Raw genomic sequence first — 24469 nt, 5'->3', positions numbered from 1 at the left:
CTCGCAAAGCCTCATCAATGAAGTCTTTTTCTACGAGTGAGTTCTGTCCTGTATCATTGTTCAATATCCATCCATCCATTTTCCGATCCGCTTTATCCTCACAAGGGTGGCGGGGGGTGCTGGAGCCTATCCCAGCTGTTTTCGGGCAGTAGGCTGGGGACACCCTGAACCGGTTGCCAGCCAATCGTAGGGCACACAGAGACGAACAACCATCCGTGCTCACCCTCACACCTAAGGGACAATTCGGAGAGTTCAATCAGCATGCCATGCACGTTTTTGGAATGAGGGAGGAAACCGGAATACCCAGAGAAAAGCCACACAGGTGAATATACAAACTCCACACAGGGAGGCCCAAGCTGGAATTGAACCCGCTACCCCTGCACTGTGAGGTCAACGCGCTAACCACTGGACCACCGGGCCGCCTGTTCAATATCCATTATCTTTAATATAACCCTATAGAAAGAAGTCGAAGGGAGTGATATCTGCGAAACGCGGGTGGCAAGGAATTGTGCAAGGAATACACCGGTCTGAAAATGGTCCTTGTTCCATTTCACAATAAACTGGTCCATGGCATAGAAAAGAACAGTGAGAACTGACTTGCTCTCTCGGATTTTATTGATCAATATTATTATAAAGAGCCATTTTTGGCAGGCTTAAGCATCGACACACTATAACTGTCAGAAAGGTCAAAACTTCTCTTTGTTTCTCTGGGATGCTGACGGGCTGCCACGCGAGGCGGCGCGCGTCCAAGCGCGCTCCGACAAAAGGCTGATGTTGCAGTGACTCAGGAGGAGTCCGCACGGTGATTTATAATTAATCTCCGCATAGATTATTAACACTCCATCTGAAGCGTCTTTGAAGCACTCGCTGGTTATGTGCCGCGCCGCGTAATGTGCCTCGTCGCATACTTGCAGTCGGCACCTGTCTGAGGTGATTCCCAGTCGGTTGAGGCACCGGAGGACTGACGGCAAAGTTGGCTCCGGCGGGGCTTAATGGAAGAGCTCGTTTTAAGTGGATTGATTTTCGAGCTGGCGTGTCACTCAGCGTAGGCAGACGAGCCGCCGTAACTGAATTTGACGTGTTATTAATTCTCGGATAGGCAGGCTGAGGCATGACACAGCTGTCGACACAATGACGGAGTTGCGAGCGTCTGTGCGCAAATCTGCCCATCCGGTATTCTTTTGTGGATTTTCTCTACGGTTACCGGTCCCAACATGAGGTTACACCCGCATGATCGAATGACGTCCTACGTGAGAGCTGTACCTCCCCCACCATCTGCCTTGACTATAAAATGCTCGGCCGTGGATGCTCGCCGCTGACGTGCATCTCCGAAGTCAGCGCTTGACAAGCATCGCTGCAGTTAATCGCTTTTCCATTCATAGGAAAGGCAGAAGGTTAAAAAAAAAAGTATTAGATATTATATCGTTACATGTCGGAGCGCTTCCACAATAACACAGAGGTGGGCAAAGATCCAGAGCCACTTTCAAGTGACGGCTGGAGTCAGCTGGGAACGGCGCCGTTTGAAAATTCATTCTACGTTTGACCTACATTACCAACGTGATGCGGTGACCTCCTTGGGGGAGATACTTTATACCCCGAGACAGACTGTGTTCATCGCCGATGATTTTTGCGTTGGCTCTCATTCAATTGCAATAGACCAGTTCATGATGTGTCTATAAACAAACAATAGCCAGGATACATCCAGGAAGTAGAATGCGAGATAACCTGAACTGAAACGCGACTTTGGTTGGGTTTGTATCAACAGTTACACTTTACACCCCCCCCCCCCAGCCCATCCCCTCCGAAATTACCGTATTGGCCCGAATATAAGACGGCCCCGATTATAAGACGACCCCCTCTTTTTCAAGACTCAAGTTTGAAAAAAAACACTTTTTGAACACCAATTTAATTTTTATACAGAAAATAATTACAGTACATCTGAGACAAATGATTATAACAATACATTTGCGAGTAAAAGCATGTTATTTTTGCCTCATTCAAATCTAAAGTGCAATCACATTTGTAAATGGTTTTCTGGTTTTTGAATTGTAAATTACATCATAACTTCTCCTCAGCTGCCGGTTAACCTGGCCGATCTTCGACACACTTTTCTCCAGATTGTCACTACGTTTCTCCATTTTCTGTTATCTCTTCGATTATTTTCTTCTCTTTTCCCTCTTACCACTATTTTTTATTTTTCTTCTTCGTGGCAGGGGTTCACTTTGGCCTGGGGAGTCAAGTTCAGCATTCGCTTAATTGATATCTGGCGCCATCTAGCGTCGTGAATGAGTATACTTTCTACACCCCGAATATAAGACGACCCCCACTTTTTCAGTCTTATTTCAATGCAAAAAATACCGTCTTATATTCGGGCCAATAGGGTACATGAGCCCTTTCAGGGACAGCGGTTTACTACAGTGGACAGCTTATCATGTTATCAAGTTACAGGGTGAGTCTAAATGATGTTAAAGAGCCTCACAAAGAAGATGGCAAGACTGCCTAGTGGCGAACGAGCGACTTCTCAAGGCAAATTTTGGCCGGGCGAGCTGCGATGCAAAACTGCTCATTTCACTCGACTTCGCAAATAACACATTATTTTCTTTTAAGCGATGAAAGCGGGAGAAGTTTGTGGTTCACATTTGCGCTACTGGAGCTGCTGCCACCGACAGCGTCTATAAATCCCAACGCCAGCCCCACTTCCCCGACGCCGCTCAGTTTTATTCACCCATCGATGAACAACGCACAGCAGCACAATGCACAGCTGGCCGGGTCATTGATCGATACTTTGAAAAAGCTACGGTCGCCCGACCCTCAAAGAAGGTCGGGACCGGAAGCTCGCTTGTCCGCGGGGGGGCCTCCGTCGGCTTCAAACGGTGCAGAGCGGCCGCCAGCAGCTGGCCGCGACTGCAAATGATGAGCCGTGAAAAGCGTTAAAGGGCAGGTGCTGGAGCTTTTCTCCTGCCCGACCGCCGTCTCTCCTGCTGAGGGTGTCCAATCTGCTCGCTCTTTTGAACCGAGAGCCGGCTCATCCCTCAGTCGGGCGATCCCCCCCCCCCCCCCAGAGAGAACATGCCGCGATCACAAATCACGGTGTAAATGTCCAGAGACGCTCACGTCTGTCACCACGCAGGCAGTAAGTTATATGAGCAATCGGGTAAGTTATGCCTGCAGCTCGGGGGGGGGCACACAATCAAAACGGCTCTGCTGGGTTTTGGCCGGCTTAATGATTTCTGTCCGGGCTTTATGGTCGCTCCCGTCCATCTGTCAGAGGGAAATGAGGGCCTCCTAGTCGTTGTTAGCTACAATAAATGCCTCCGACCGCTGTTTATGCTGTAGCGGCACACCTGCCATTTGTTGCGGAGCTTTTGAGATCATCGCAGCGTGAGCTGTTTATGTAAGCAGCTCGTAAAAGAGAGTGCGATAAAGTGGAATGTATAGCTGTTATGTCAAATTTTTTTAGGGGATAAAAAGGGGCTTGTTTGGGATAAATGGCTCAAATTGGTTTGCCTGTACAAATGCACTCATACAAATAAAACAATGTCCTCCGCGTGAAACCAAGCGGATCAATACATCTTTTCAAAATCCGTAATTAGAACATTAATCACATTCATTATCATCCTACAGAAGCACTACGACTACTACTACTACTCCTACTGGCACCTTTGATGTTCTTGTCAATAATATTCCTTCTTATCTCCTTTCTCGTTCACTTCCTCTGGTCCATGTGTGGTCCACACCGTGTCAACAAACAGAACAGTGACTACTTGTCACCATTTGAAGAGGCGGACTAACCAATTATGACTTTGAAGACATTGTGATTTTTTTGTTTGTTTTTTGTCCAAATATTTGTCCAGGTCTGTTTCCAATTTGTTGAAAAAAAAACCCTCTGTTGAACCGCAATTCAAAAGCAATATCGAATTATCATTGGTCAATATTTGTTTCTGGCGACCTCACAGTGCAGAGGAACCAGGTTCGATTCCAGCTCTGGCCTTCCTGTGCGGAGTTTGCATGTTCTCCCCGTGCATGTGTGGGTTTTCTCCGGGTACTCTGGTTTCCTCCCACATTCCAAAATCATGCATGGCAGGTTAATGGAACACTCCGAAATTGTGAGTGTGAGCGCGGATGGGTTGTTTGTCTCTGTGTGCCCTGCGATTGGCTGGCAACCGGTTCAGGGTGGCCCCGCCTACTGCCCGAAGACAGCTGGGATAGGCTCCAACATGCCGCGCAACCCTTGTGAGGATAAAGCAGTTCAGAAAATGGATGGAGGGATGGATGGAATATTTGTTCCTTTTATATTTCTTATCACCTTTATCAAGTTATTTCTGTGACCACTGATCGAGTACACTAATAATTTCGTCCATGTGTATGTGCGGCATCAAGCCCGCCATCTTAACCCTTTCATTCACCCCGTAACCTGATAACATGACAAGCTGTCCACTGTAGTACCCGCTGTCCCTGAAAGGGTTTTAGTGCAATGATGACATTTACTCATCATATAGTGCCGCATTTTCACTTTTGGCCGCTCCTTTCCTCTCAGCGAACAAACTCCCACACAGCCGTTGTCTTATTAAGCCGTCTGTCGCGCTATCAACCGTGTTGATCGACATCTACGCGGCCTGCGGGGAGGCGATGAGTAATTGATTTTTTTTAATCTCTTCTTTTGAGTTCATTGGCAGGATTTACTTTTCAGCGCATTACCTCATTCCATCTCGTGGCGTGGCGTTGGAATCTGGTTGCAAACCTCATCATCATTGTTAATCACCACTGCGAATGACACGGTTCCAGTGGCTGGATTGTAAAGTAATTGTTGGCTGAAAGTTTTGGGCGGTGGGAGGATGTCAACTTTGGGGAGGCTTCCACTGTATATCTATCTAGGAGAATTACTTACTGTATAATAATAAAACTGTTGTCCAGAGGGGAAAAAAACAACAGTGTCTACGTTGGCACAAGCCATTAAAAAAAAGGAAAAAAAAACATCGTTTTTGGAGGTTTGGAAAGTTTTCCAAATTATTGAACATGTTCGAGGCCAAAATGCTAATGAAAGGCCCCAAAAGCCATTTATAAACTGCCTGCCAAAGTTACGACCGTTCAGCCTTTTTTTTTTTTTCTCCCGGCTTACTGATAGAGTAGACGGCACTCCCACGTAGGGAGTGAACAACGTCGTCCTGCCGATACTAAACTTTTATGAGGCCAGCCTCAACACCGCAAAACAAGCGTGACGATCGATGCCCGTGTCATGATTTAATCAAAATTTATAGTAACATTCCGCAAATTTCTATCCCGATTTATATGGCAGTTTGCTTTCAGACCAGGTCATAGTTGTGCTTCCACTTGAATATCCCAAGTATGCCGATACCAAGTGCTGATACTTGATAATGTTATTGTTCTTTATAATTCTGATGAAACTATGTTTTAATTTTTTTTTACTAAATGTGTTAAATTCGAATACCTACTTGGCCTTTGCCCCTCCACAAAGTTTTCCTGATTTAAAAAAAAAATCCAATTATTGTCTTGCAGCCCTGTAGTTTGTAACAATGCTTTCAAAGAACCATACTATGCACTTTATTTTATTTTTTTGTAACTAGCATCTTTATTATTTCAACCACACATGGGACCATACAAATCTGAAAATACGTGTCTTCCTAAAAGGTCTCCGATATTCCATTGCGAAAATATACAAAGGATACAGAACACTTATCATCCACCAGTGTCATTTCACTAGAAATGTGTTGTTTTGTTTCTCCATCTTTTCCGGGTGCTGAGGATAGCTTTTGTTGCCATGACGACCAGGGGGGTCGAGCGAGAAGCGTTTCGACAAAGCCCGGGGGCTACTGAGTGATGCCAATTTAGTGACTTACGGACCCGTCTTGTGACTATATCTCCCCCCCCCCCCCCCCCCAAAAAAAACCCCCAAGTCTCCATCCTTTGTGAATAGGACATTAAGGTGGCGCAATTACAGGCGCTATCAGCGGCCGCAGTTCCTTCTTTGTGCATCCGGTCCTGAGTCACCGCTGTGCGTCCAGACTGCAAATGAATGACGTCTTTGCAAAGCCACCACGGGCCACTTTCAGCAGATGGCCTAAAATGAACCATTAAATTTAATTTAGCAGGGTGGAAGTGCACGACCGATTGTTCAAAGACACGTTTTTTTTTTTTTTTTTTTTGAAAAATGAGAAGATAACCACGGATTTATTTGCCTGTTTAATTTCACACTTGATGCATGGGCGGGCTCTCCAAAGACCCGATTCTTTTACATCCGAGCCATTCATTCAACCCAATTTACAAGCAGTTCTTTTTAATTTCTTCAGTTTGACACGAGCCATATGTGACAACGGGGCCGTAGCCATCATTTAAGAAACGAGGGGGTGCATTATTTTGCGGGAGTCAACCAACTTTTATGAGCAAATTACCATTTTTCTTGCATCTTCTCTGCGGAGGCCAAATAACAAAATAAAACTGTCAAACCTCGGCGGCCTTAAAACACAATGACAGTCAAGCGTACGAGGCAGATAATTAAATGCCCAGTGGCAACACCGAACACATAAATTCTGGGAAAGCCACTTGCATCATTTTATGAAGTCAAAATCCTCCCAACTTCTCCCGCTCAAATGTGCACACTTTCTGATTTGCTTTTTTAGACTGAACACTTTTTTTTCCAACAAAAGCGACATAGAAAACACGCCTTTTTAAAAATGTATTTCAATAAAAATGCATCGGTGGGATTTGTGGGCTTTTGTTACCAGAAGAGCGCCCAATTTATGTCAGCGGCAACTCCGGCGAGATTCAGCTTGTTAGAGAGAGAATAATGTCCCCCTGCGGGCGAGGCCTCCAGGTGCCAAATGATTTAGTCGGCCGCTATAAAACATGCAGGCCGCTGTGTCTGTTTGCGTGATGTCACGGTGCATCGCCGTCCAGGCTGCTCCTGCGGTGTGTCAGGCTGACCCGGTGGTTAATAGTAATGATGATATTGATATTGATGTCGTGAAGGGAGGCCCGGGCGGGCGGGGGTGGGGAGGCAACATGCACAACGAGAGCTGCACAGCAGTCTTGATTTCTGGCAGCCATTTTAGTTTTTGTCTTATTCTTTTGGAAGAAAATTACGGATTCGTCAGGGTGACGTTTATTGGCATCTCTTTATCGATGGGGTAAAGGGAAAACTCAAAAAGGTTTTCTTATAAGTAGGATTAATAATTCATCTTTATTTAACAAGAATTCATTACAATTAAATGTTGTACCACATGACGAAAATGGAATGACCTTGTGACCTTATGACCTTAGAACTTATAATCACACGGGTGGCCCAGTCATCAAGTGATTAGCGCGTCGACCTCACAGTGTAGAGGTCGTGGGTTCGATCCCGGCTCCCGGTCTTCTTCCTGTGTGGGTTTTGCATGCTCTCCCCGTGCCTGCGCGGGTTTTCTGCGGGTACCCCGGTTTCTTCCCATATTCCAAAAACATGCATGGCAGGCTGATTGAACACTCTTAATTGTCCCTGGGTGTGATTGTGAGCGCGGCTGGTTGTTCGTCTCTGTGTGCCCTGCGATTGGCTGGCAACCAGTACGGGGGGCACCCTGAACTGGTTGCCAGCCAGAAGACAACTTGGATTAGGCTCCAACATGCCCCGCGACCTTTGTGAGGATAAAGCGGATCGAAAAATGGATGGATGGATATAATCACACGGTGATCACTAATTAGCACACATATTGTGCATCCAACAAAATGAATCGCTAACGATGAGTAAAATGCAGAGTACAAAATAAAAGACAAACCTGTTTGTTGCACACCCCTTGCTGTCCACAAAGTGTTATCTAGCTTCAAAAAACCCATACCCCTGTTATTTCTTATTTTCTTGATAACTTAAATTCGTCACTAATAATAATAATAATAATAATAACAATCATAATAAATAAGTGCTGAAAGTGTCTCGTGGCTGTCACTCTCCTTTTCTTGCCCCACTTTTAATCAGCGGCGTACATGTAGCTCACTCATAGGTAGAAGTATGACTCACAGCACAAAGCTAAAAAATATATATCTATATTCCTAGCAACGGCTCATTTAAATAAAAAAAAAAAGAACATATTTTTCACTTCTGGTTCATTACTCGTCCGCATTCCCAGGCTGTCTGCAGGTACTTAAAAAGTATTGAATTCAATTTTACCACAAGTGCAGCCCTAATTATCCTTAAAAATGACCCCCGAACATTAAATCCGTTGTTCAAGAGTCTTGAAAATGCCAGACCCAATAAACAACTTTTTGAAAACTTTGTAATTACTCTGCAATCACCGTAAAACAAAAACGTGTGAAATGTGTTTTACAGCCTCGTGGCCGCATTAGTGAATGAGGGCTGTTAAATTTGATCGATGCGGCCTTAAAAAACGATTTGTGAAAAGTCATAAATGTGTCTTCCCCAAAGCTGCAGATACCTGGATTACTTTTTACTCCTGGAATAATGTACGAGTACATCACATGTTTACGTCTTTATACATTTTTCATTATTATGATTTTTTTGCTTTCGTCAGTTTTTCCCAATGTTTTTCTTTGCTACTCTTTTGGCGTGTGCAAAAAAACCAAACCAAAAAAAAGTGTGTTTGTGGCACACGGACGCCTAATTTGGTTGTCGCCTCACATTCAACCTGAACTGTGAGGCAAGTGTGCTAAGCACCGAGTGTCCAACGTGCTGCCGTTTGCAGAAACATTTTCATAAATTGACAGATTTAAGATTTACATGTTCCGGAACCCCCAACCGTTCATATATATGCAATATAAAAGTCAATTTCCTGTGTTATGTCCCCTTCAAATGCAGGCGTGTAGCTTTTAGAGCACAGGCAGCAAAATTGCATCCTTTTTTTCCCCTCCCTCCTCACTAATATTCATCACAATAAAAATCAGCTAAAAAGGGAGAAGTCGTGAATTATTCTAAATTGTGTGATAAAATATGCATCGCCAGAATTATGACAGCACAGCAGAGCTCATTTCCCCTCTGCTACCATAGACGAGAAGTCATCCCAAGTTTGGTGGAAGTTTATCTTCATTTTACCGACCCAAAGAGGCGGTTAATATTTTAAATATAATAAGTAACGATAATTCACGCGATAAAGAGAAAATTGTGGAATAATATCCCCAAATGGTTTTATCCACCCTTCCTCCATTATTCATTTCCGAACTCCCGCATTCCCATACAAGATTACATTTACATTTCCTCATAATGCTGTTCATTATTCTCATTCTTTTGATGTATTTGGTTGGCCGGAGTGAATTAAGAACAGAAATGTACCTTGGATAGCTCATATTATATTTTAATCAGCTGGACAGTTAAGTAACATTTTCCTATTTAGGTTTTTTAAATTAATTATTATTATTTATTTTTTTTATTTATTTTTTGCTGCTTGTATTATTTTTTTCCCCCTCTACATGTACAATTTTATCATCATTTCTTAGTATTGCGATATGCCTCATTTGTATACTTCAACTGTTGGAGACACCAAATCTTTGCTTGAAAGCATCTGCTTGAGGAAAGGTGACTTTTGGTTATCTAAACAATTTTTTATTTGTTTCTTTCTCTTGCGAGCATTGAGAAAGCTGCTTGATATTCAACAGCAAAATGTTTTTTTCCTTTTGGCTTTCACATCAAAATGATTGAAGATTGTCAACTTTATAAAGCAAGTGAACTTGTCTCATTTCTAAAGCGGTTTGACTCTCTTCAAATTTGTCTGGATCGCTCTCGCCCTTTGTCTTCGTTAACCCTTTCAGGGACAGCGGTCACGACAGTGGACAGCTTATCGTGTTACAGGGTGCATGAACGTATCTCAACAAATGCGCGGATTTAAAATTCCTATTTTGGATGTTAGGCTCTGATTCTCATTCTTTAAGTGTAGGCAAATAGAAAAAAAAGCGTCACACATTATGAATACACGGGCACTCTGGAGACGTAACTAATTTCATACCAAAAATAAATAAAAATCCCAAATCTTGAGTGTTTCTTGTTTGGTTTGGCTATTTCCAGCTATCAATCATGGTCCCACTCGTCCTGCCATCTGGGACCCTTTGTGTCACTCTACCATTTGCCCTCCAGCCATCCGAAATTGCTTTGTAATTGAGTGGAATATTTTATTAACACCAACACTACAACACTTTTTTTTTTTAAAGGTCACTGTGCTAATTGAGGTGTAGGAGGTGTAGAAACTGGTAGAGTGGGGGGATGGGGGGTGGAGAGATTTACCGCGGTTGCATGAAAAGCCATTTGCGCATTTATTTGTTTTCTTTGATATCCATCGTAAGGCCCACCTACTGAGCAAGACTCATTTGTCTTCACTAGTAAGGCAATTCAATGTACTGGTAGAACAACTTGGTTGTACTAGTAAAATGAAGGTGCATGACTTGTAATATTTTGACCATTGTCAGTTGTGGCTCATTATCACACAATTATGCTATTCTGCCGCAATGACACTCCGGTAGAAGCAGATTCTATTACGTGTATACTCGATATCTAAAAAGGCGGCATGTACTGCTGACTGGCGGTAGGTATATTACAGCAGATCCTCCGTTGTTTATTGGTATTCTTGTGGTGAATGAATGAAGAAGCCTGAAAGCAGTTCAGAATCAATGGTGATCTCATAATAAAAAAAAGGAAAGAAAATGCATCATCCGCACTGGAGATGCTGGTTATGAAACGCTTTAATGTGTTCAAATCGCTAGCAATGTGTTTTTATGGTCGAATATGGCTGAAACAATTGTATCCTGACCATCATGGCGGGCCAGATGGAACATACTGCTGATACGGAGGCGCCTTGTGTTGTGTTATTTTTGTTATTTTGACTTCAAAATGGCGCCGCGTGAGTGGCTGCCTTTCCAGCAGCTCCTATATTTTGTTGTTCTACTTCTTCCTTTCATAACTTTGCTGCTGTGAATCTGGAATTTCTCCATTGCGAGACTAATAAAGGTTTAATCTTATCTTGGAGTTTTTAATGCTCCAGGCCCTCATTTGTGTTATTTATTTATTTATTGCTTTGTCTCGTGCGCAAAAAGTTAAGATACTCGCACTCAACTCAGATAGTGAAGAGCCACTCCTCGCTTACTGTCAAACTAAATGAAAAACAGAGAATGACACCTTGTGCATTTAAAACCACGTGAGTTTGCCATAGCATAATGCTAACACAAAGCGGCAAATGCAATAGAAGGGCTACAAAAAGATATTCAAGCAATGAATAAAACCACTCGCAGGCATTCTTTATCCTCTGCAAAGAACAACGAACGTTACTGCGACTTACTGAGTAGCTGGGACTGTTTCTATGTATATCGAAAAGTGTATTATACTGCCTCCATCTGGTGAAGATTCAAAAAATGGCAAAATTGGATTAATTCCTTTACATTCTATTGAAATATGTCATTACTGTGGTTGTATAAAAGTACAATATCATAGGGTGCGAGTTTTCCTATTTAAACCACATTTGAAGCAGCCTTTTGTTGCATTTTGATATCCGTGCGCAACGAGTGTGGTCACAGACTGCATGAAACTCCCAAGGCGCCGCCATATTGAGTGCCTGTCATTTGTTTTTATGTTTCTCCCTATAAAAAGTCATTGTTGCAGAAATCGCAAAGATGTAGTCATCCCTCTCCTCCTTCCTGAGCTGCGTCAGTTTTGAGCTGAAAATTCTCTCAACAGCAGAAGTCAGCGCGTCGGTCTCCGAGCAAACGTGCTGACTCTGTACCGAGTTTGCCATAACAACAAACCCTGTCATACGTTATGCGGCTGAAGAGTCATTCAGATCGGCCGCTTCTTACGGTAATTACTTCACCGTGTCGGATCGCGTTAGCAAGGCCATATGTGTGCGCGTTCACGACGATATGGAGCAGAGAGGCTTGACACAGTAATACGCTACCCCCCCCTCCCACACACCCCCCATTGCGCGTGGCAAAGTTTGTACGCCTCTGCCTCGTCTCGTAAGCGTCACGCAACCATTGGGCCCGAGGCGGACGCGCTTGGCTGACACCTGTGTGCCGCCCGCGCTTTTCTCGGCGTGTCGTGTTGACACCAGGACTCTCTGCCGCCGCTTGTAGACATGTCTTTACTCATTTCAATATAAAAGGACTAAAACGTGACTTTGTGTCTTGCAGAGCCACATTGCAGTTGGAATTGCAGTGGTGTTTAGTGATGAGGGATTAGGGGCATGTTGGCAAGTGCCCCACCGGATGCAACAACTCAATTTGATTTCATTTCAAAACAATCCAAATTTGTGGTACCTTGACCTATGAATGCCCACATTTTTCTGAATTAGTTTTTTTTTTCGCCACTTAAAATAATTTTATCTAAACTCTTTTGCTTGCAATTTTGTTTTATTCAATTAAAAATGAATGTACCCTGTGAATTCTGACCAGCAAAATTAATCTTAACAATTCTGTCGGTACAAAGTTGAAGCCTTCATGATTGTTGTTGTTGTTTTTTTTATTTATAAAACAACAACACCAACAAGGCCATATTAATTTAAAAAAAATTCTTGGCTCTTCAGTTCAGTGCGTTGCTGTTGATGAAATATCTGAACAGAATAATACAAAATCCTGAAGTTTTTGTGCTTTGGGATGGTTGTATAAGAATGATTAAAAAAAAAAAACCTCCACCTTTCAAGTGTACACCAGCTCACTTTCTGTCCTGCAAAAGAGATGTTTTTCTCATCCCCCTTGTTATATATGAAACATCTCTCCAGAAATCTCTCTACCTGGACCTGTCTCTTGGTGTTTTGTAGCAGCTTTAGAGCCCCTCCAACAGAAGGACTTTGTCAGGACGTGATAAGAGCTTGGCTTCCTCCTGGCAGCAGCAGCACGCCGAGGCCCTTCGATTTGCTCGCTATACACACACACAGCTTCTCATATCCTGTCAAAGAATAGGAAATGGGGGTGGAGGGGATAGTGTAATTTGGTCAGCACCCCTCGCACCAAAGATTATGCTGTGTTGCCGCAATGATGAGAACGCCTCCCTCAGAGGATTCAGGAAACCCGGCCGGCATCCGTCGCACGGCGGTTGCTCGTCTAATCTCGACCGTTGTTAAAGCTCCGTACTTTTAGCCAATTTGCGTTTTGCCGCCTTCAAAACAACAAGCGGGAGAACTCCCGAGCCTGCTATAATATTTTTGAATCGAAAAGTAATGCGGCGTGACATTTGATTGGAGCTCACGCTCTCCTCGGATGCGTCCCCAATGCGCTTCTCTGACTGCCGCTATTTTTAGCTCCGATCAATCAGGTGGCAGCCACTAACGATTTAATTGTCACGTTATCAAAGACGGATTGAGTATAAGCACCTTCAACTCGAGGCATATTTTTATACAAACAGGGACCCCAAAGTCAAAACACACTTCTCTTAACGCAAGTGCCGTCAAACCTCATTACAACGTACCTCGAGGGACATAACAAATCTGTCAACATTTCCAAGAAAATGGCCCCCAACTACCATGTATAATAACAGTACGAACACATAATCCAGTATAAACATGTCATTTACAAATACGTGTATGCGGTCTGAAGAAAACATTCAGTCAGCAAATGGAAAAGTGGCTTCTCCGTTTCAGGATGTGCTGCGCCCATGGCGGGGACTCATTATCACCAAAGGAGGACAAGGTGTACCAAACGAAGCATTCCAAACACGGAGCAAAAAAAAAGAGAATAACACAAGATTAACAAACTATGCTAACAGCTAAGCTAATATGAAAGAACAGCAAAACACCAGAATAAGTGCTTAGGTGGTCTCGTTATCTTTTGATGGCAGAGCGTAATCGCCTATGAGCAGCTCAGCGGCTACGCACGCACATTCGAAAGCCCGAAATGGAAAACTATGTTAGCGTATCAGTTAGCAAGGATGGGGACGATTCACAAGATGGCTAAAAGTATATTAGTGCAATAAATGTTTATCCTGTACTCTCAGCTGTTATTTATTGTTCGTCTGCACTTTAATTTGGGGTTTTGAGTTCAATCAGTGTTCTCCAAATGACAATATATTTTTGTTTTTCTTTTGACGTCAACATGTTGACCAAAATTAGCTTTGCTGTTACCCGCTCGGAAACGCTTGCATTATAATTTTCGCACTGATGTTTATGTCGCCCTGTGTACCGTTATTGTGAAGGCATCCACCTTGTTGCTTATAAAACAACATAACGAGCAGTATGGGTGTCATTTATAAAGGAAGGAATAACAGCTGTTCGACTGCCACAATGTTGTCAGGGGAGCAGCAAGCTAACAAAAAAGTTGGGAGTTTGGCTTTCGGGTGAAAATTCAGCATGAACCTCAAATGTGGATTAACTTTTACAGGTCAACCGAACCTTTTCTAAACTTTTAAATGCACACTAACCAACTATTGGATATTTCGGCACGTTTTGCACAGCTTGCTGTTCCTTAATGAGGAGCCCAACGGCAAAGTTCACGTTTTTTGCAACCGTGAATGGACCAACGCACTTCCAGGTTCCGTTACAGTTGCTATTTTAACATGAATCGAGCCGTTCGCGTTTTGACTTCATGAAACCAAAAACTCCATCGCGAGGTTTCAAACAGGAAGCTCTCCAGGGGAGGTGGGGGGGGGGGCAATCTGCAGGCTCCAACGGAGATTGACTGGAAAAGTCACAAGCGGACTTTCTTGGAAATGCCGCAGAAATAGACTTGTTCCCAACTGGGGAATAAAATTACTTGCAGAATTACTCTGAAAACAAAGTTCCTCCGCGCTACGTTCTCTCGCTTCATATCGATTAGGCTCTCGACTTCAAGCCACATTCATTTTCGGCTCAATAAAAACAATAAATACTCATTTATAACTAAAGCTGCCCCCCCCTCCCCCCCGCAAGATGACTGAGAGTCGGCTAATGGCGAGGAGGCTCGACTTTCAGCCGCCGAGGTGTGTAATCAAATGCAGTTGATCTGATTGCTGCCGCTCACCGCGCACAAATGACAGGTGCCGTAAATAGCGAGGCGGCGGGGGGGTGGCGGCGACATCTTACCTGCGTTTGCCTCAAGTGCTGAGTTCAGCCCATCGTGTCGTCACCCTGTTGCGCTACGCTGACTGATTTGCGTCTCGTCGTCTCATCTCGGGCGCTCTTTTCGATTCTGCCGTTTCAACGGTGCTCTATCGTTGAAAAGTTTGACATGCGACGCACTGTGGAAATTTGGGTTTTCAGTTGCTCGTATGCAGATCGTTGCATCTCCGGAGTGTCTGTCCAAGTTTTTAAATGCCTGCATATGGTATAACATGACGGTAACAAAAATCGTACTCAGATTTAGCATGAGACAGAAGGGTGTGATTTAAACTGATTTGTGGAGTGGGTGTATGCTGTTTAGTTTGGTCGCCTTGGCTCCTCCAGCCGCCTTTGTCAAACAACATCTGGAGAGCAAGGTTGAGTGAAGCAAGGGTGGCATTGCGCCATTCATTTGCAGTCTGGACACCTCCTGCTTTTGGATTGAGTCTCCCAATCTCCAAGTCTCGAATAACGTCACAAAAACGTCGCCGAATTTGCTGTTTGTGTTTGTGGAAAAATAGTCGGTGGGTCACAAATGAGATTGGCATGTGACACAACCGCGCCCCCCAAAATGGCAGAATTTTCAAACATGTGTGGTCAGAAGTGTTCTTTATGTTTTAGCAAAGCACATCAGCAATGTTTTTTTATTTTTATTTCATTTATTTTAAGATGCGAACTCTAAATTGTGTTGAAAAGGGGCATAATATGTCTCGGGCACATATTTCCAGACTTAACCAACATGCTGAATGAATAATGATCAAGAGTGAGTCATCTCGAGTTTGCCTTCAGAGCTGATTGGTATTTTACAGCTTAAGCATTTAAGCAAGGCCTCACAGCAAACCAATTTCCTACTGAAAGGAGTACGGTGCATCGGAAAAAGACACAAGTGTTAAGAGGGGGGGAGGGGGGGGGATAAATGAGATTGCTTCAGTGCTCGCCGGAGTACAAAACATAATCTTTTAGACAGTTGGCAGGTGGAACAGCCGCGATGTGTTTACCTGGCGCAAAGTTTTCACAACAAAAAAGGGATGAAGGAAGTCATCAGAAAGTTCCGAAACAATCTCTATCCATCCCGCAGTCTCCGAGAGACAACCCCCCCCCCCCCCCCCCCCCTCACAAGGACACGGCAGTGAATAATATCAGAGGCCCGCCAGAATCATACAGCAGACCGTTTGAATGAAATTGATGTGCTCGCATAATATATTGCCCTACTATTGGCATGTGAATAATGTGCTGTTTGGATAATATAAATGACTTGCATTTCCCGCTCGGTGCACCATTGGGCCCCGCCATTGAATAATTGCCGCTCGGCGTCCAGGGACGGGATGCGGTGACGTGCGCCTCTGTCATAATGGCAGTCGGCTTATGAATGTTGCCTTGACATGATGAGATGACGTGGAACGCTGTCGGAAATAAGCCTGGGCATGAGTGTGATTATATTTAATACGTTTGACTGATAGGAATGATTTTGATGCCGGTATCTTATGTTCAATTTATGATACTTTTGACATACATCAGGCAACAGAAAAAACATTTTGACAGTCGTACGCAGTCTAGGTCAGAGGCTAAGGATGCTAAGTGCTAATGAATGAAAGTAGCCAGTTCGTGCTAACAGTGTCTTGAAATAAGCATAGCCCGATCTTTCTACTGTGCTGGTGGTTCACTAAAAGCACAATTCTGAACAGTTTTATCAGCACTGACGCTAACACATTATGATGTCAAGTGCGACCCATCAACATCAGAGCATGGCAATGGCAGAGAGGCTGTTATTTCTTCAAACCAACAGTGTCATATCATCAAGGTGTGCCCCCATGTTATACCAGGATGGATAACTGCGGTCCCAACTGGACCACCAATGACAGGCGCTGCATTCCAACATAAAAATGCACGTATGTTGCCGTACAGAAGTAAATGTACATTTGATAAATGATGCGACGAGGAAGCTAAGCTAATACCCGCTAATAGCTATCCGATCCGTCTTCTGGGCTTTCCTGGCTGGTCCACCCATGGCAGGGACTCTTATTTTAAAAGATACAAATGCTATAGCTACTTTTATATGTGGAAATATGTATGTTGTTGTTGTACAGATGTAAACTCACATTCCGTAAAAAGATATGACAAGAAAACTAGGCTAATACCCACTAATGGCTAACTGAACCAATCAGTGTTTATAGAGATGTCCTTGCTGGTACACCGGTGGCAGGGACTCCTTTCTAAAATTAAAAATGCTCTGTTTGAATGTGGAAAATAGGATCTTTGTTATACAGGAATCATTTTGCAATGCATCAAATAAACTAAACTAATACCTGCTAAGCAGTGACTGAACAGTTTGTTATGAGGCGTCCTTGCTGGTCCATCAGTATTATCGGGTTGAAAAAAAGTACAACACCCCTCGCCGACACGTGAACAGTATTTAAGATTTAGCAGACTGTTAAGATGAACTACATAGCCCTTGGGCTTTGTAGAGTCGAGGAAATAAACAGCCACTGTATTGAGTAGTGTTAGCATTGAGACTAGCACAACACACGCTGAGAGGTATCCTGGCTGGTCCACCGATAGTCTACACAGACTACAACAAGATGTTGTTCTGATCAATTCTGTCTTCCATCATTGGATGTGACACCCCCCCCCCCCGACCCTCCAGATTTATAGATTGTTTTTCCCCAACCTTAAATCAAGAAAATGTTTTAGTGTTCCATTTCATTAAAAAGAAAGGCATGTCATGTCAGCCATATACTGTTGGCAATGCAAACCGGAGGAAGCTCTTTCCGTATGTTGCTCATGATGAAGACAGGCAGGGCCGTACCACTGAACGGTGGGCTGTGTGCATTCCGGGGGTGAATGCGTGCCATCACTGTGATTAACATTGAAGCCAATTTTAGATTTCCTTCACACCGAGGCGATCATTTGGGAGTTTAGCACTGATAAATGTTGAAAAAGGTGTAATTAGCGTTATTCATGCTGCTCTGCAAGGAGTTCTGGCCGGGGGATATTTTTCCATACGTTTTTTCAAACCTTCCTCCTCCTGAATGTCCCACCTGACCTGCCTTTTATCGCTGCATCTGCTCCATACTAATGTTTTTTTTTCCCATCCTGGTTGCATCTCCTTGGAGAGAACAAGCAGCCTCCATTATCAAACTGCCTTTGTTGCAAATAACTGAACAGTAATTTGTGGTTTCCCCAAAGTGAGTCATGTGCTTTAAAAGAAAAAAAAATGCTCATGTCTATATCTATATAGATATAGATTGATAGATAAGCATTGTTTTACGTTCATAAAAATATAATGAAATATACAAACAAGTTGTATAATAATAATAATAATAATGTACAGTATATGAATATTTTTTTAAATGGACAGAGCCCATAAAATCATAGTAGCATTCAGTTATAGAATGTTAAAACATCTAATGTAAGTTCTAATCTTTTACATACAGCGATAACACTGTTCACTGTTCAAAAAAATGTGTACTATAAAATTAAAATAAGAAATAACAAAGAAATAATTATATGACTCAAAAATAAAATTATCTAAATAAATAGAGGCCACATATAAATATAGGACAATTAGGGATAATTATATTAATATTACATAAAGAAGAGCAATAACACCACTCAATTACAGGCATGTGAAAATAATGTGATGAAAAGGACTATGGTGAAGAATTTATTTGTATCAAAATGATCGTGGAATGATGGCAGTAAAAAAAAAAAGAAGAAGAAGAACATATTCCATCAAGCTTTTTAATCCATACTGCATCCTGTTTACTGGAAATAAATCTAAGAAAGCTTGAAAGTCATGTTTGTGCCAAGCGTACTGATCAGTGATGCTTTTTGAAACGCCTCCTTCATGAATCGAGGCATTGCAGTCCATCTTTTTTTTTTTTTTTTAAACCCACCAATGCTGATGTTTACTGGAGTTGCGGCAGCATCATCGATCCCTAAAATCTTCACGTAATTCATCTTGGCGTTGACGTGTCTCCACAGGTTCCCACCCGTTAGCGAGCTGGCGCCGGTGGGTACGCCGTTGGGGACCATTCTCGCCGCTGCCATCAACCAGACCATCTACTACTCCATCGTGGCGGGAAATGATTTAGGTATCTTTCTATTGCCGCTGTCTTTGCTACATTCTGCTTGCAAACCACCACAAGATGCATCAACACTTTATTTCAAATACTTCAGTGCCAGTGCGGCCACAAAGGAGGCATTCGCCGTGAAGAAGGTCGGAAGAAATATCTTCGTAAGCAGTCGATTGATCGGTGTTTTTGGTGCACACTGGGCGAGTCCGAATTTCAAGTTCTGCCTTAGATCAAATCAGCACAGTAACAGGATCACAAAAAGGACATGGCACATTCATTTCAAATTCTGTTGACTCCGTATTAAATATAAAACTGCATTCACAATACAGAGTCACGACAGCTGCTAAGTAGCAAGTGGTCCGGAACCTCCCCTCGGCAACTTACCGTGGCAGCAAGTTGCATGCGTGGAATTGTTTGTCCTTTGTCTGTCCTGGAGTGGAAAAGACAGCGGTGTCATATTTGCAAACCCAGACTTCTCGCTTGTCACACTTGTTGGCAAAACCAGCCGAGCGTAATTAGTCCCTGAGAGAGCAGACAACCCGGCAGGTGTGTGAATTTAGTCGTGTTTCATTGGCGCGTTTTTTTTATTTTTTTCACAAAACTTTTTTTTTTTTTTTTTTTTTGCTGTGAATTATATACAATACACTGCCGTAAGAATATTGATGACAGAAACATAACATATATATTTTAACCCTTTCAGGCATTCTGTAACCTGATAACATGATCAGCTGTCCACTGTAGTCATCGCTGGGTGATGTAGAAGCCTATGTAGAAGCTTGCCACCAACGTGCATCATGTCACATTAGTTTAGTTTTGTTTGGGGGTTTTTTTTCCCCTTTGCAAGTAGGCAATACACACAAGTTGACAACGTTCAAGATTATTACTAAAGTTGAGGTAACCTTTGGATAGAAAAGTCGACTACTAAACCAAGGTGATACCTTTGTTTTTCTCACTCCCCACTCCTGCCCGAGCCACGATATATATATATTTTTTGCCCGGTTTTGTTTTGTCCGTTTCAGTTGGCCTCACACGGCCGCGCTCTTGTTTGCTTGCAGGACATTTCCGTGTGAACAACAGAACGGGCGTCATCTCCACCGCCAAGCCGCTGGACTATGAAAATGTGACCAGTTACGTCCTGAGGGTGCAGGCCGATTCGCTGCTGGTTGTCATGTCCAACTTGCGCGTCCCTTCGAAAAGTAAGAACCGTGCGTCTGGGAATGTGTTTGCATATGCGTGGGGCTGAAATCACCTTTCATATTATTTCAGTCTATTTTCTTCTATAGTCCCACTGGGATGAAACTACGATTGCCAGCCTAATAGGCTAAGCCAAGTAATCTTTAAATGTTTTGGCGAAATAATAAAACAAAGTGACCTTGACACAAACAATAACAATATTGCTTTGACGCCATTTGTTGGCATCTTGGTGCCAAGGAACTGTTGAAGTTAGTTGAGGAACTTCATTGATATAGTGCAGATTTTCACCAGGTATGGAACATGCACGGATTCACTGTAGCAAAACTGATTTGAGTCCTATTGACGACTACAATGTACATACGTTATAAGGAGCATTTTATAGATATAATATAGATTATTGCCGTACAGCGACAGCATCTGCAGAAATTGAAAAACAGAAAAGTCTCTTGACTTCAAAGCGTATTCAGTCACTCATGCATGTCATGTAACACACACAGCACTCCATCTTTTGATCACGAGTGACAAGCGACAGCTAGCCCCCGGGCGACTTGCGCGGGAAGCTAACGTAGCAGTCACACCAGTCACAGATGTAAATTAATTGTTTGTTCACACACACACAAAAAAAATCTAATTGCCAACAGCAATTGAATAAAAATAGCAACTCAACTCGCCACGCATCCTTATTTAGACGGCGCTTTCGCAACAGCTGCAGCCGTAACAAAAGGGCAACCTAGCAAAACAAAACCATTGCGCTTGCTAACCGAACAAAAAAGAAAAAGTGCGGTGCTCTCATCTGGCATTATCCTCAATTACAAACCTTTTTTGTGCGGCCGTCGATGATATGCAGATTGTGTTTGCTGTACTGCACAAAATCAAAATGACCATCTGAGGCTAGTAAAAGTTTAATCATACTGATGTGATCTTTTTCTGCGACATCCTGCCAAATTTGATCAAAACGTGTCACAGTTTCCGCACTTGCAGATGATCTATTCACTGACACGTCGATGGTCTGGTATGATTACCTGTTCTGTTTCCGTTCCCTTCAAACTAACCGGTTTCGGCGGGCGGATGACATACTTGACGTCCTTTTCCAGTCCACTCTGGCAGCTGCTTCTTGAAATGCAGCTTTGATGATCACTTGTCAGTCGGCCGCCTTTGTTCACCCGCGATGCATACATATTGGCAAATTTTGAATTTTGACACTCGGCTTGGCATTCAAAATCGTGGGTTTTGACTCCTCGCGGGGTTGTTTATTTTCCAGTAGTCAAAGTAAACTTTTCTGTCGTCGGAAGAACGCTGAAACCTCGCTGCTTGACGTCCGCATTTCAACCAGAATCCATCAACGGGTTCACGGTTTGCTGATGAAACCTAATAACGACTCAAGTGTTCGAAACAAACGTTCCCCGATGAATAATCAATGACCTCCTGTATGTTCCTTTGCCTCGGTTCATCTCTCAAATGCTAATCACGGGAATTACAGATCCGTAGATCAACAGTTCCGCACATCCGCACGCTCGTGTCTTATCTGGCAGAGTCAAAGTTGTGGGCTTTCATCGTCGAGATACGTCCTCTGACATTTCGTCCTCTTTTGGCAAAGCACCATCAAACGGACACATTAATATAATCGTGATCAGACGGCGGCAAACGCGTCTTTCTTCTTGTGAATGACTTTGACTTTGAATGGCTGGTTTTTTTTTCTCCTCTGTAAAATCATTCAAAATCAAAACTGAAAGTACAATTTTAAGAGGCATCTTGACAGTCGTACATGCCGCTCTGCTCAACTGTATTTGGTTCGGAGCAGTCGGTTTTTCAGCTCAAAATAGGGGAAACTGTGCCAATCAAGTTGTATATACCGTCGATCACAGGTGTCAAACTTGAGGCCCGGGGGCCAGATCCAGCCGGCCAGGTCATGCCATGTGGCCCGCGAAAGCAAATCATGTGTCAACTTGCTATACAATCTGTCCCGATTTGTCAAATTGTCATGTGTCATGAATAACGTTGATATTTTGCAATCATTTTGTGACCCTGTTTACACTCACTTGTACAATAATTGAACAAACTAATGTAATTGACTTGAATGATTTCAAAACTGGTAATCTCTTAATTTTTTGTATACAAGTAATAATTTTGTGGTTTCACTGTCATGATCAAACGGCCCTCCGAGGGAAGACGTAACTCCAAATTGGCCTTCGACTAAAATGAGTTTCATACCTCTGCCGTAGATCAATAATTACTCAGAGTTTAAGCTGTCGCTGGGAAATGCAATAATCAACTTCAAATAGTGGTTTGTCTATGTCTCAGGAACGTGGCTGTCAGTCACGGTGATGTTTAATCTACAAAATCGGCCACTGCTAAACACATTGAGTCGTCTTGCGTATAAAATGTAATGTCAATAAATAAAATTGTCTTGCCTTGTTAACAGAACGTATTTTTTTCGCATTTGCATGTATTTTATCCGTTTTAAATTTTAAATTTCTGATTCAGTATTTTTTATCAAGTACTGGTGCCGGATATAGGCTCCTACTCAAATATATTCAAAGTACTTATACTTATCGGCAGTCCCAAGTGAGTACCTCTGTTAGTGATACTGTGGGTTCCACTTGCCTATAAATCTGTGGTTCCATCGCCACCATAAGGCAATTTGAAAAAGCTCCGATGGAAAGTGTGGAGGCACAGACCAGCGACAGCCTTTGTGGTGAACACGCCGTTTTATGAAAGCAATTTGTTTACCGCGGTGACGGGACTTTTTTACTGATGTTGAAGAGAGCTTCTTGTGGGCCTTTAAACTGGTAAACCCCTGCATAGTCCATTCGAAATCCTGGCGAGGACAGGTTGGAAAGAGTCGATGTTTCCAAGAAGAAGGGGAGAGCAGGAGAGAAAGTCAACGGACCCTCATTGCGCATCCCCGAGGGTCCTTCCTCTCTGTCTCACAGCTTTTGTGGCTGTAATCTGATGTGCAGTCGGTGTGCATCCAAATCCCCTGGCGCTCCCTGCGCTCCAATGCAACATGACTTTACACTTTTGCATGCCAGATGAAGACAAATGGGATATGACAGGGTTCCCCCCCCCCCCAACCTAGACTGGAAAGGTGAATAGATTTTTGCCAGTGTACATAATTCAAGGCTTGAAAAACGTCAAATTGGCATTGTGCGCCTTATTAAATCACACGCAATAGCAAAACTGAGTATCAAGCACCGAGACGTCCCAAAGAAAAAAGCTTTGCTGAGCTACTTCGCTTATGTCACCCGCCATGGGTAGTCAGAAGTTGAGGTGTCGCTTGGCGCTACTTATGCTGTATCAGCTAGCTAATAACAAGCGTCGGTTGGCTACTGCTGCAGCTGCACACATTGCAGAATTACTCCAAAGTCATTAATCATTGCCTCCGTGGCGGCGAGTAAGCTCCATTTCTGACAAATGTCATTCTGACGAAAGGAGGAGCCATGCTATGCTAATTGCGAAGCTAACTTCAAATGGACACAGCTAGCGCGCCTCAGTTAAGTGCTTGTTCGTGTCCACTTTTCACAGATGTCTGGCCGTAACCGTGCGCTACGCTGTACGTCAGCCAGGAGGCGGGGCCTATGAGCTGAAAAGTATCAATAAATTAGTGTAAAATATTTTTTAATTAGTTGTTAATTTTCACAAGAGACTCCAAATGAAGTTGGTGATTTGCAAATTAGCATCTCAAAGAAAAAAATGCATTTGCATTTCCATTTAGTTCAACTGGAAAAGATGATTGATTAACAAGCTTGGCAACAGACTTCATCAAATTCTTAACGATCGCTCAATTTGTTTTGCCTGATATGGGCTGACCGTCAAATAATTCTTTCCGTTATTTGTATTTTTTTTCAAAGATGGCCTGTCAAATGTTTTAGTTAGCGTAAAGTTTTCCAAGATGGATTAGAGTTACACCTCCGCTCGCCTCGGATGATATTTCATCATCATTTTGACGAGTTCACTGAGAACTCAACATCCCCACTGTTTGCTCGGCGAATTTCAATTGTTGATTTCCTGATGTGCTTATTGGGGGCAAGAGGAGAGCCGGGGCTCCGCTCTGCATTTCTCGCACGCGTAATGTCGTCATTGATCAAAGCAACTCGGCCTCATTATTGACTCTTATTGCCTTCGGATGAAACCAAACGAGCTCCTGGCGCTCGCATGTGCTTAGAAGCAATCTCCAACTAAGATGAGAGCACGTCGCCGCTTGCCGCG

General features: G+C 43.2%; 1 protein-coding gene across 2 annotated transcripts in view; it reads left to right on the top strand.

The window, feature by feature from the left end:
* LOC147198959 (protocadherin-15-like) overlaps positions 1 to 24469 on the top strand; it is a 188639-nt gene that overhangs the window by 142314 nt on the left and 21856 nt on the right. For both annotated transcript variants that reach the window (XM_086122234.1, XM_086122233.1), the window contains 2 exons: positions 18975 to 19084; positions 20122 to 20262. In XM_086122234.1, coding sequence (XP_085978360.1) covers positions 18975 to 19084; positions 20122 to 20262 — 251 coding nt within the window. The remainder of the gene's footprint in view (positions 1 to 18974; positions 19085 to 20121; positions 20263 to 24469) is intronic.

This window comes from Hippocampus guttulatus, chromosome 10 (assembly GCF_054856545.1).
Source record: "Hippocampus guttulatus isolate MCC_2025c chromosome 10, RoL_Hgut_1.0, whole genome shotgun sequence".
NCBI classification, from domain to species: domain Eukaryota; kingdom Metazoa; phylum Chordata; class Actinopteri; order Syngnathiformes; family Syngnathidae; genus Hippocampus; species Hippocampus guttulatus.
This window is presented reverse-complemented; position numbering and strand designations above follow the sequence as displayed.